General features: G+C 41.8%; 1 protein-coding gene across 1 annotated transcript in view; it reads right to left on the reverse strand.

The window, feature by feature from the left end:
* lix1l (limb and CNS expressed 1 like) overlaps positions 1–6,768 on the reverse strand; it is a 10,621-nt gene extending 3,853 nt beyond the window's left edge. The window contains exons 1-5 of the mRNA XM_008300722.1: positions 6,232–6,768; positions 2,948–3,111; positions 2,542–2,682; positions 945–1,040; positions 481–558 (exon numbers count right to left, since the gene is read on the reverse strand). Of these exons, the coding sequence (XP_008298944.1) occupies positions 481–558; positions 945–1,040; positions 2,542–2,682; positions 2,948–3,111; positions 6,232–6,571 (819 nt within the window). The 5' untranslated portion in view covers positions 6,572–6,768. The remainder of the gene's footprint in view (positions 1–480; positions 559–944; positions 1,041–2,541; positions 2,683–2,947; positions 3,112–6,231) is intronic.
* Positions 6,769–14,025: the final 7,257 nt, after the last annotated feature.

Raw genomic sequence — 14,025 nt, forward strand, 5'->3', positions numbered from 1 at the left:
GCATCATGCGTATAATAGACTATGTCAAGATAATTGTCACGCTCAGTGATGTTTTAATTATATGTCACTCAGCTTGTCACTTGCTTCTCTGAGGGACTTGACGGGTTTATGTACTGATATTTTTAAAACTTGGCAGCGCTTTAATTGTGTGTCTGTGTCTATGTGAACACTGTTTCGTGTGGCTGAACTGTTTTGTAGCAGTGTTTTATATGCATAATTTAATGGTGACCTAAAAGATGCTTCCCGAATGAATAAAGTGTAAATAACTAACTGAACTTTATGATGGCCTGTGTTTTTTTTCTTCAGCTGGCAAACATTGCTGAAAGTCATGGTGCAAAATAATATGTCTGATTTATCTGGAACAACCATTTAACGACTACAGTTTGTTCATTTAAAAAATATCAGTATCACAGCTGAAACCCACGACTGTCTTCGGGTAATTGAATCCGTCTGTGAGATGGTGTTAATGTGGTTCGGTACCTGTCGGGAACACTGTCGTTCTCTCATGGCTTTGAGGCTTCCATTCCAGTGCAGCAGCTGGAACACAGTCATGAGCTCCTGAAACACAAACGCGAGAATAAGAGACCGAACTCGCTCAGATTTTAGTCGTTCAGCATGGCAAACCCATGCACCGTGATGCCATAAGACCGTCTGTTTCCACTTAGAAACAGGGTTAAGATGTTCCAGCTTCCAGCTCTATACTGTAAGTAGATGACAAAATGGGTCACATGTGGGCCAAAACTGCAGCATGTAACCTCACTGGAGCTGCATTAACTCACAACATTTATCAAGCAAGGGGTTCAGTGTCGTCTTTTCCAGTCTCTGTCTGTGTTGTATGTGTAGTGCACACATTCATCTTTAAAGTCAGCATCAGGCCTTGATATTAAATATACAGATAAAGAAGTCCAATAGGCTGCTTTAAAAGACATTTCAGATTTATGTACCTGAAACTCCAGCATGGACTTTCCTTTGTTGGACTCGAGCATAAAGCGAAACGCACCGATTCCTGTGTTGGGATTGTCGGCCTCTTCTCTGTTTCCCTGTGGACAACAACACCGAGTTAACATCAGTCAGCCACAGCTTGACTTATCTATACGTGCTTCTTATTCACTTATCCAAGGCAGTTTTCAAAGCATCAACTATGAAGGGTGGTCGACAAATTCCAACTATGCAAGTATAAAAAGCAAAAAATAGTTATCCGGCTGCTTTCAAAGTAGTCTCTTTGTGCAGCAGTACACTGCTCCCAGCGCACCTGCTGCCTTTGGAACACTCCCTGAAAGCCTGGTGGCGACGACCTGCGATTTCACAATGGACCTTAAGTAAACTTTAAATCTGTGTCAAACTGACGGGACCTTCATGTCGAGGTTTATCCCTGATGATGAGATTTAAATCTACGGCTACGATCCAGAGACCAAACAGCAGCCTTTTAGAAGCCACAGTCCCAGCAGCAAGACCAAGCGTATGCTCATCATTGTGTTGGACATTCATGGGTTGTGCACCGTGAATTTGCCCCACAGGGTCACACTGCCAACACCGAGTTCTACTTTAACTTCCTAAATCACCTGAGTGAGAACATTCAGCATAAACAAACTGAAACGTGGCCATGTGGGTCCACTCACAGGGCGTCTGAAACACAATTTTTTTTTGGCCCGACAAACACGATCATCACCTTCCACCCGCCCCACTCCAGATTGAGCTCTGTTACCCCTTTCCCACCAAGAAGTACGAGGTGCTAGCGCCGTGCTGGTGCTCGGGCCAGTGCTTAGTTGGTCCCAACCTAAGAGCCAGTTGCTTTTTCATCGGCAGGGAGCCAAGTTAGGGCCACACCATACGTCACCGCATACGTAGCCACTTACTGAACAACGCTCACGCCACGCAGAAGTCCACACAGGACTGCAGACTAACTTTTTTACCAGTGTGACCAACTTTCTCATTTGTCCGCACTTCTCACCGTGTCACAGGAAAAACATATGACTTGCTGAACATTTTCTTATCGATAGACGCTACAATTTCCGATGTTCCCCGAACGCTCCACATTGCAGGCTGGGCTGTTGGTGGCCGCCGTGCTCAGACTGGTGTGTGACCAAAAATGACTTTAACAACAGTAAACCAGGGCGTTCTGATGTCAGATTTGTCCAAGATGAAACTGACTTTTTCTCATGCTGTCTTGAGACTTCTTCCTCTTCTCCCAATGAAAGTCAAGCTTCAGGATCTGCTGTGGTGGAGACCCAGCAGATGGAGCTTGGTCACAGAACAGGGCTTGAGCATGGGGAGCAGTGTAGTGCTGCACAAGGTGACCACGCTGAAGGGAGTAGAGGCTACGTTTCAATGCATCTAGTTCTGGCTTTTGTCAGAACTTCTTCACCACACTTTGTATTTGTATGCAAACTATCCAAATATTTACTGTCGCTCAAAAATCTGCACACATGTCGCCAACTGCAAGGTGACAGTTTTGCAAATCTAGCTTAATGCACAACACATGTGGATGCACATTAAAACAGACACAACTTTCAGAATTCAGCAGCAGCCATTATAACTCACATTGAAGGAGGCCAGCGCCTCGTTCACGCTCTTCTCGATGAAGTCGTCCGTAATCCGACGCGAGGGGTGCTCATTAAAAACCGAGTTCATCAGGGCAATCTTGGCAGCGCTGCGTCTCGCTTCTGCCTTAGTGGGACAGAACTGTCAAACAGCGAGGAAAACTTGTATTAGCGGTCAGATTCAAAGCGACACACGCAGATATACAGTCAAAACACCACCGACAGCTGGTGTTTACAGAGAGCGAAGTCATCCAAGTGAGGACAGATGTTAAACTGGCCATCTGAGGTGTTGAGTTTACATCTAGAGCTGGTGTGTCTTGTGGTTGCACGAGTGTTTGTGACATTATTTGTGCAGTGTGAAGGGATTCTTCTAAACAAAGCAGCAACAACACCTTTTTTCTTTTTACCTGGAAGCTTCCAAAGCAGCTGCCCCCTGGAAGGCTAACATAGCAGACGTATGGAGGGCTGTTGGACGGCACCATTTCATAAACAACTAGAGCTCCGTTCCGCAGGTCGGCTCCTCTGGTCAGCTTCATCTGCCAAAACTCCTGCAAAGCTTCCACCACGTTCACTGGAAGACAGAAGGAGCCTGGTTATAAGAAACCTGTGTTCTCTGCAGTTTACATGTGTTTGTCTTTAGCTGTTGGCCGAGCTCTGCAACATCCTCTCTAAACAAAAAGATGGAAAAGGGCAGGGGAAGGTCGTCTCCAGGATGCCAGAGGTTTTTTCCTGAAGAGATTTAAGTTGCTGCCCGAGAGGAAATTCTGCATCACCTCCGAGGAGCCGCTTTAAGAGAAACTCCCCTCGGCTCCTGCACGTTGTGTGAGAAAGTCCCTGTCGTCCGTTAGGAAACAACAACATAGGAGAGCGGTAAATTCTGCAGCTGAGTCATAAAAGAGTATTTGGGTTTGGGTCTGCAGGGAGCTGTGAGCGGAGCCAACATTACCCAGAGTTCTTTGACTTCTGTTATCTCTCGGCTCCGTCCCGCTGAGCTCTCGCTGTTTGAAACGAACGCAGGCAGAAATGCTTCTCAGGACTTTGTCTAACAGAGAAACTGAACCCTCGAATCCAAATCAATAAAAACAGTAAAACACCCAGCATAGTTCTCTGGCTGTTCGTTGGTCACAAAGTCATAACTAATGTGCCTTGGAAAGCTTAACGCAGCTTAATGTAATATACATATCATGTAATACCATCAAGGAGGTCCAAATATGTCCAAACCAGAGTTGTAAAGAAACATCTTCCCTCCGGAGACAGATGGTCAAGCCCCACCTTCTGCTCTCTGATCTCAACTTCCAGTCACTCTGGGATTAAACGAGGAGACAGCTTAAAGAAACACCTTAAAAAACTGTCTGCACATGCATTTAGGAGAGTCTGCGCTCACACTGGGAATATACTGTTCACTTGATTTATGTAGTCTACATTTATTGTCCTTTTTAAGACGTGAATCTGTAGTTTAAAGCATTTTCACTGTATACAAATCCATGATGTAGTCCGTTTTCTTCTCTCTCTGTATTCTTTAAACAGTGAGTTTAAGCTGGATACAGGTTGATGTGTTGGATGTGTTTGTGCACAAGAAATCAATTCAGACTCTGAGAAAGATCATTTTCGAGCACATAAACTGCTCTGGACAGTGACAGGATCACACTTTTGCATCTATTTTGGTCACTTTTTTAAGCATTTCCTTGATAACAAAAGAGAGGAAACATTTGGAGATAGCAAAGGATCCCAGCATTCAGACCCAAACAGCGACAGCAACTCCCTGCACCCACACTTTTGCTCCTCCAAGGGACTAAAATGGACGTTAACAATAGCACCGGTAAAAGTAGAAAGCAGCAAGCAAAGGGCCTTTTAAAATTATAACCTATTTTAAGGATATAAAAGCCAAATTACTTCTTAATGTGGAGGAAATATTTTATTACCAAAAGCCTAATAAAGCAGTCTTTATGGCGCTGCCAGTGTAGAAGCTGTTAAGTAGCCTAAATGGGATAAAGGAGGGACGAGGCTGTTAGTCAGAGCACACAGGGACAATCTTTTGGGAATAAATCCTATTAGCACAGGACAGGAACACTTGTATTAGCTCCAACCGCCTGCATTATTTCAGCTTTTAGTCTAATGTGAGTTTCTGGCGTGTGTCTTGATAAAGTGAGTGAACTACGACTGCCAAGCCAATCGAGAAAAAATCAAATAAATCAGTCATTTGTAAAAAGGAAAAAAAAAAAAGAAGAAGAATAAAAGGTTTCTATTAAACCGCATCCATCTGGTAATACTTAAGAAGATGTATAGTTTGGATTGAGTACAAAACATATAAATAAACTCTAATTTCCTTAATTAAAAGCGGAGGTATATCCTGAGGTTTATTTAGAAATCACGTCCTGACTAAAGACAACGCGCTTTTGTTTCTGGAGGTGAGTTGACATGAAGCGTTTCACCGTGTCCAAGCTGAACGTCACGGATAATTTATGAGCATAATAGCGCATTGTTGGTAAATGTAATCCCTCAGAGCTGCGCTTGTTAATCCTACGATGGAGTGATGGAAGCCTGGAACCCTGAAGAACAACATCCAGATTATTTTATATACATATGTGTATGTGTATATACATTGAACATGAATATAATATGTGCATAAGAAGTATGGTTAAGTAAACAGATTTAGAGGGTATTAGTTCATACGAGGGTACAACTTTGTTAATGTAAAATCTTGAAAATGGGCAAGATGCTCCCTCAGGAGTCATTCTGATCAATACAAGCTTGTTATTTATGAACACAATTAACTTATTCTGGAAATTCTGATGCTGGTTTTACTTTAACAGCAACATAAACCTCAGATTGCACATTTATAATTATTTTCTAAAACTTTTTAAAACCCTCTTCTCAGCCTTCAAGACACACAATCAAACATGTTTCACTGCTAGTTACTGATTATGTTTGATGACAGTGAACATACGTCATTATTTTTGGGCTTCTTAGCTCATATTAGGGGAACCTTAGCTCAGAAATCCTACATTTACACCTTTAAATCAAACAAAAAAATGTATTTTTCGAACTAATGCACAACCCTCCTCATGACTCTCATGTAAACAGTCAAATAAAAGTTTGTGGATGCATTTTCTTCAAAATAAAAGCATCTGTTTGGTTCAAACTACTGATTAACCCTCTTTATGTCTCGCATGTAAACATAAAAACAGAGCCTGTACATGTATATTCTTCTTTAAAAAGCATATTTTGGTTCAAACTACAGACTAACCCTCTGTATGACCCTCATGTGAACAGTCAATAAAAGTTTGCAGATGTATATTCTCACAGGAAAACAAGCACAGAGGCATATTTTGTGCTGTCAGACTATAATAACCACTTCTTGTGATTTGCTCAGGACCAGCAGAGAGATGTAAATGCCAATTAAATCCCAGCAAGGCCACTGTGATCCAGACTGGGAGGAGTGGAGCTGTGTTGGGGGACATCTCAGCCCAGTTTACCTGCTGTGACCAACTTTTATTCCCAGTGAGCAGCCTGTGGTGACATCAGGCTCAAGCAGCTCAACATGAACATTACAGGAATGCAGCTTGTGTGTGTGTGTTTTTTTCTAAACAAATGGCGCAGCTCAAAGTGTCTCCAGAAGCTCCCCTCCTCCCCAAACCCACAGCCACACATCAGCCTCTCCGTCTGTGCCCGTTACCGCCTCCGGACTAACCTCTGCCGTAACCTTGCGTGTGCTTGGCGAAGCTGCGGACCACCGCCTCCACCGCCTCCTTCAGCACCGCCGGGTTCCCGGGGTTACAGTGGCCGCCGGCCCCCGGCCCCAGCCCCGCCGCCATCCCGCCGTACAGGCTGTGGAGCTGCAGCGGAGGCGGCGGCGGCGGAGGCCCGGACGAGGCGGACAGAGAGGCCGGGGAGGGCAGCAGCGGCGCGATGGGCACCGTCACCCCGGGCCGGAGGGAGGAGCGGAGGGTCCCGGTCGGTCCCGAACCGAAGCCGATCCCCGGCTGCAGCCTCTGAGGGCGGATACTGTCCGGGATCACGTTAGATTCCATTGTCCCGACGTAACGTCTGCGGAGTCCGGCTCTGGAGCGAATCTGGAGCGAGCAACCCGACGGCTTCGGCCGAAAAAGTGAGCTTGACGCGCTGAACGAGGGGAGCGCTGGCAGGATTTAGGCAGTCACCGCCGAAATAAGTAGTTATCCGACGTTGATTCGACACTAAGAGCGCCGCTGTGCATCCTCGCTGTGTGGATTAGACTGCGGGTTTGTCACTCAAGTGCTGCCTTCACGGACCGCTCGGACACGACAGCTCCAGCCTTGCAAACATTTTTTATTTGTGTCACCAGTTGTGTGGCAGTTAAAGAGGGTTTTTTTCTTCTTGTAACTACGTTTTCAACCCTCTTATTACCTTCAGTTTACTGACATCTTTTATCCTTGGGTTCTATTTGACCCCAGCAATTTAAACCTCCACAAAATTATCATAATTAAACTTGTTTATGTGTAAACAGCCCTTTAAATAAATCTGGAAGAAATTATGTCAATCATTTATTTAGAGACGTTAAACACTGAATGGGGTCAAACTGAAACCAAAGATAACAGGAGGGTTAAGTGTGTTTTTCTTTCATTCAGCGTTTGAAAAGATAGTCCCTTGTTTGTTTGTTTGTTTGTTTACCAGTTGTGTGGCAGGTAAGTTGATGTATGACTGTATTTTTTCTACTTCTTGTAACTACATTTTAAAGCGCACTTTTCTCTTGGATACGTCATGTGACTGAAAATATAATCCCTTGTTTATTCATTGTTGTTGTTGTTGTTGTTGTTGTTTGTTTACCAGTTGTGTGCCAGTTGTAATATATTTGACTGCATTTTATTCTACTTATTGTAACAGTGACTCTGCTTTTCATGTCTATCTTTCTTTTGCATCCATCCGTGCTTTTAGAATAATTTCTTCTCTGTTTGTTTGTTTGTTTGTTTTTGTTTGTTTACCAGTTGTGTGGCAGGTAAAGTGATGTGAGTTTGTGTTTCTCTGATTTATTGAACTGTGCATTTTTTCCCCCTACTTATTGTGAACATCTTTTTGAAGTAAATAAGTTTATCTAACTCGTCAAAGGGTGTTGCGTGCCTTGCAGAGCTAAATTGGGGCAAATTTGAGATTTTCGTTTACAAACTTCATTTGAACCCAAAGATGATTTGCCACATAGTAATGTAGCATTTTGTTGTTGTTGTTGTTGTTGTTGTTGTTGTTGTTGTTGTTTTACCGGTTATGTGGCAGGTAAAGGGATGTGTGTCAGCATGTTAGTATTTATTGTAATTTATTGAAGTGAGCATTTTTTTAAAAATATCTATTTTAGTGCTTATTTTAACTGTGTTTTAAAGTGTTTTCATTATTTTTATTTTTATTATTATTTGCATTCATTCAGGGATTAAGGATGACTATATATTGTCTATTTGTTTATTGTTTGTTGTTGTTCTCATCCTTAATGACTACCCAACAAGACGAAGGATGTTGTACTCTTTGTAAAGCTTATTTGAAAGTTTGTGTTACTGTATAAGAGATTTGTTGTACTATTAGTTCTACATTAACAGTCAAATGCAATCAAACAAACACATATTTTTGATGACAGAGTTTAACAGAGCTGTTGATTTAGCCTTATCTTAACTTTTTAGGCCATCCTGACTGGTTTTCTCGTAAACTCTGGGAGGAAAAGTTTGCAGAAAGTTTTGATTTTCTGTCTTTTTAACTGAATGTATGACCTGTATTTATGTTTTGGTGTTGCATGTATGTGTTTTATGTGTGCTACATATATGGATCTCATTACAAGGTGGTTCTAATTTCTTACGCAGCACAATTTGCATGCATTAGTCAAACTGCTGTCTAGTGATGGAAGATGTAGTGCGACTAAAATGCCACTAAAAAGGACAAATAAGCAAATGGCAACATGTCTAGGGTGCTGATATGTAATATTCTGTTAAATGTCATTTGTTGTAAATTAAAATGTACAATAAAACTGTTTACTTAACACTGTAGGGTCAAAGGTTATGATGACAGAACATCCATCATCTATACACCGCTTAATCCTCACCAGGGTCATGGGGGGCTGGAGTCTATCCCAGCTGACTCAGGGTGAAGGCAGGTTCACCTGGACAGGTCACCAGTCTATCACAGGGCTACACTTAGAGACAGACAACCAAGCACACTCACATTCACACCTACGGACAATTTAGAATCATTAGTTAACCTCAACATGTTTTTGGACTGTGTGGGAGGAAGCCGGAGAACCTGGAGAGAACCCACGCTGCACGGGGAGAACATGCAAACTCCATGTAGAAAGATCCCGGGTGTCCTCACCGGGATGCGAGACGGCGACCTTCTTGCTGCGAGGCTGTGACGCTAACCACCGAGTCACCTTGCAGTCTGAAATGACAGAACAGATGAACAAAAAATGAAAAAGACTTTAATGTGGATTTTAAAGACAAAAAAATACAAACAATTATTACATTTCTGCAATTGGGGCATCAAAAAATGACTTTTATATTCCACAGGATGTAGATCGTTCAGTTTCATGTTTGCTGTTGTCGTTTTTCAAACTTTTTCTGCGGGACCTGAAGGCAGCAGTGGAAAGTCAGAGAAATATCAAGCCAAGAAATCTGAGCCTCCTCTGTTCTCCTCTGGCACCAGCAGAGAACAACTCCAGTGTGGCTTTACAGCTCCAGCTCTGCTGCCTGAAGCATGTGATTAAAACTTGGACGCGGAGTAAACTCAGTTTACTCGATAAGAGGGAGGAAAAGCAAGGATGATCCTTCTTTGAAACAGTGAAACACAATGCAAGTTTCAAGTACCTGGGTTTGACTTTGAGCTGCTGGACCACCAACGCAGCGCAGAACAAAGACTTGAAGAGGAAATGAGACCTCCTCTTGTACGCTCCAAATGTTTTTTAAGGACTTTTCTGGGTCTTGTGTAATTTTTCGTTCTTTCTGTGGTCTGGGGTGAGGCCAGGGAGGTCCAGAGGAGGAACAAGGGAACATTTGAATGCATCTTTTTTTTTTTTTTTTTTTTAGCAGAATCTGCATTTTAGTAAAAAGCTGCACCTCATCTGTTTCTACTAAAAAACACATTTTAGACAAATTAGAGCAGCCTGAGTGAGAGACGGTGAAAATCCTCACAGAAGCCAAAAAAAAAATGCTTAAAACGGTGTTAACTACAGAGTGCACACACAACAGAAAGAGGCAACAACAAAGCTATATATCATGATTGTAATGAGTGTTTGGCTCACTGGAGGGCGTGCTCTCGTTGCAGGACATGAGTTAATAACCTCAGCTATGCGGCTCACTGGCTTATGTCCACTTCCTCTCACATTTAGACGCTGATCTTGTTCTAGAGTTTTCTAAAGCTTTCGTTTGTTCAGTTTCATTCATTCCACTTATTGTCAGATTGACCGTCTCTCACTGTTGACCAGCATTATCACTCACATCCATCCCAGAAATGTTTTATTCATCAGCTGATCTGTCAAATGCTTGATTTCAGAAACTCACACTGGATCAAGAAAGTTAGGGCAGAACTTCAGTACAATTTTGAAGCAGTTTACTTGAGTATTTGCATTTAATGCTCCTTTAAACTCCTTCTCACTACATTTTCTCACTCACTTACGTTTATCTGACAGCTGTAGCGACTTTACCGAGTCAGGATTTGGCAGAAATAGTATGATAACATGAAAAACTGATCAAATATAATGATTTCTAGTCTGCTTTGTCGTGTGAGTTGTGTGTATTTCCACTAAAGACACATTTTTATTCTCTTATTTCACACAGTGCCCTTTAAAAAGCTGATAAGATTAAGACTTTCTTTATTGTCATTGCACAAAAACAACAATCGTGAATCTGACAACAAAATGTTGTTGCTTGGCTACCAGAGAAGACAGAACTGAAACTTGTGAGTATTGTAGAACGATAACTTTCTTTGCTTCAGGTCCAAGAAGGTAAAATGATTCAGTGTTAAACAAATAATCAAGCAAACCTAAAAAATAAAAAAAATCAAAGAAATAAAGAAAAGTAAAGTGAAATGCTACTTACACGATAATGTGTCAGAATTAAAAGTTTATTAGAATCACATATGATGTAGGAGAAAGAAGTACTTTAGTTTTCTCTATAGTTTAACTCCAATCTCGGCTCGAGATCTTAACTTACACTGAGATATTCTGACAGTGTGGTATTGGTAGTTTTACAGGATAGGAGTATCTTTGCTACCCCTACTTTAGTCTGACATCAGCTGCTTTTATAGATTAAACCTATTTGATGAAATCCATCCATCATCTATACACCACATCCTCACTAGGGTCACAGGGGGCTGGAGCCTATCCCAGTTGACTCAGGGTGAAGGCAGGTTCACCTGGACAGGTCACCAGTCTATCACAGGGCTACACTTAGAGACAGACAACCAAGCACATTCACATTCACACCTACGGACAATTTAGAATCACCAATTAACTTCAACATGTTTTTGGACTTGTGGGAGGAAGCTGGAGAACCCAGAGAGAACCCACACTGCACGGGGAGAACATGCAAACACCACATAGAAAGATCCCGGATGTTCTCACCGGGACGCGAACCAGCCACCTTCTTGCTGCGAGGCAACGATGCTACCCACCGAGATACTTTGCAGCCCTTAAAACTATAGAAAACTTTAAATTATTTCCACTGCTAAACATTAAAATTACGTTAAAGCATTGTTTTATGTACTCTTACATGAGAAAATATTTATTTCAGGACTGACTTCTGCTTTTTCTGAGTAGGTTGGCACATCTTTGACACTGAACTTTAAGCCCTTGTTGTAAATACTCAGTTTGTGGATGGGTCAGAAGCTCTAACAAACATGTATGTATAAAGCGTTTAAACATTTTTACTTTTAAAGCTCTGTTCAGTGATGACACTTCTTGGCTTCTGCACCGCTGACCTGCTCTCACCACGTCTTCCTGCTGCACATTAGCGTCGAGCCATCCTCTCATGCCTCTCATACCACAGACGGGATGCTTCCACATCTGGAGCACTTTTTGGCAGATGGGTCTGAAAGACATAAACACCACGGATCATTCCCACCGGGGGAGTCTGGGCCACTCACTGGACACAGAGAATAATCTCGGGCTGAAAAACGCCATCCACGTTCCCACATCTGCTTCTGATTAAACCTTTTACAGACAAAATTAAATTTTCAAATCTCCACTGCAGGCTTCTTGTTTTTTTCCCACCAGATGAAGAGAGACTCGGAGGTTTGTTGCTCACGGTTTATTAAACAGCTCATGTTGTTTATGCTCCCTGAGCACTTATTTCCAACCAAACATATGTATTGGGTTATTTATTGCTGACTTGGGTGGGGTGCAGCTGAGAAATAATTACTTTACAGCGACTATAAAGATAGAGGGCTAGCAACAACAACCTGCTGGATGTCAACCAAAGGTAGAAGGTTTACATCCACATGAGCGAGTGTCACGCATTCACGAAGAGCAGCTAAATGAGGCCCTTTTGAAAGAGTTTGAATTAAAGTTTGCTTTTTATCAATCAGCTTTCTAAGTTAAAGCCAAAGTGGAATTCCATCCCCACAAACATTAAACAAGCTTTGCAGTGTTTAAGCCTCAACATCTGGCTGACGTCAGCACAAACCGTCACCACCGATGACAACCTTTGATTTATTGCTTTTGCTGATTTTATTTATTATTATCTTGCACTGATGGACTTTCAGGTTTTGTATTGTTTTATGAAGTGTGTTTATGGCTCAGTGTTTGTTCTCTTTTACCTGCACATGCAAATGAGCTGCTCCAGTGCTATTACTTTTAATTATGCCCTGCAAAATAAAATTAACAAATAAACTAAATAGCTGCAATGTAAAAATGGTTTTCAACATTTCCTTTTTAAGGGTTGAACCTCTAAATAAGGACAGTCTAAAGAGGACAAGCTAGCATTTGGTGCTTGATTAAAAGAGCGGGAAAAGGCAGCTGGACTTTTATTAGGATTATTTGAAGAATTTTCTAACTGACTGATGAGGAGCCGCGTGTGCAGTATATAATGTCATCCCCAGCTCACCCGGCTAACAGGGATAGACCTCAAGACTGCATTATACAGTGGTCCTTAAATGTATTCATACCCTCCAATTAAAGAAGGAAAAGAACAGATGTCACTGAAATAAGTTGAAATTGACAAAAGTAATAATAAATGAAAATTTAATGAAAATCATGACGTTGCTTTTGAAATGTGGTTCAACAGAAATATTAACAAAAAAAAAAAAAAAGCATGACTGGACCTGTAAACTAATATTTTGTTGAACAACCCTTTGAGCCAATCACTGCAATCAGGTGCTTTCTGTAACTCTCAATCAGACTTCTGCATCTGTTGACAGGTATTTTGATTTCACTGCTCATCAGCAAAGTGCTCATACTTGACAGTTTTGCTTGTTTTTTTTTAAATTGTTCTTTTCAACCACAATTCAAAAGCAACATCTTATTTCATTAAATCATAATTTAGCAATTTTTTTATTTATTATTACACTTTTCACTTTCTAGTTATTTGAGTGACTGTTGTGAATTTTGCCTTTTCTTCAATGGAAGGGTCTGAATACATTTGACTCTAAGTGGTCTTGTTGACCCTCTCCTCTGTTTATAGATGTTCCAGTTTAATATCTTTTGTTTGTCTTCTCTGCACAGATTAGAACGGTTCACCACCATTAACACATCATGAGTCACGCCTCACCTGGCAGTTTCACAAACATTCACACCTCGAGTTACGTCAGTCTTGGGTCATTATCAGGCAATCAGCCATGTGATTCAACTCTGATGACAGGGATGATGGAGGATCTACACTCAGACTGACTTTATTAATCCCCAGAGGGAAATTAAGTTGTTACAGCAGCGTGAATATTCAACAAAGGGGTTAAACAAAAGGAACAAGGCAACACAGAATATTAGGGTAGGGTATAAAATGAAGGTAGAATAAAGTAAAATGAAATATAGAAAGAGGGCTGCAAGGTGACTCGGTGGTTAGCATCGTAGCCTCGCAGCTTGAAGGTCGCCAGTTTGCAATCCCAGTGAGGACACCCGGGATCTTTTTGCATGGAGTTTGCATGTTCTCCCCGTGCAGCGTGGATTCTCTCCAGGTTCTCCAGCTTCCTCCCACAAGGTCCAAAAACCTGTTGAGGTTAATTGGTGATTCTAAATTGTCCGTAGGTGTGAATGTGAGTGTGCTTGGTTGTCTGTCTCTAAGTGTAGCCCTGTGATAGACTGGTGACCTGTCCAGGTGAACCTGCCTTCACCCTGAATCAGCTGGGATAGACTCCAGCCCCCCATGACCCTAGTGAGGATTAAGCGGGGTATAGATGATGGATAACATAGAAAGAAAAGTCAACAAAACTTACAAGAATATACAAGAGAGATACAGAAACGTGCAAATGAACAGAATGTGCAACTGATAATGTGCTTATATGACGTAAGTAGGCGCAGATAAGTTTACAGATATAATGACTGATG

The sequence above is a fragment of the Stegastes partitus genome, unplaced genomic scaffold (genome assembly GCF_000690725.1).
Source record: "Stegastes partitus isolate 25-593 unplaced genomic scaffold, Stegastes_partitus-1.0.2 Scaffold34, whole genome shotgun sequence".
Lineage (NCBI taxonomy): Eukaryota > Metazoa > Chordata > Actinopteri > Pomacentridae > Stegastes > Stegastes partitus.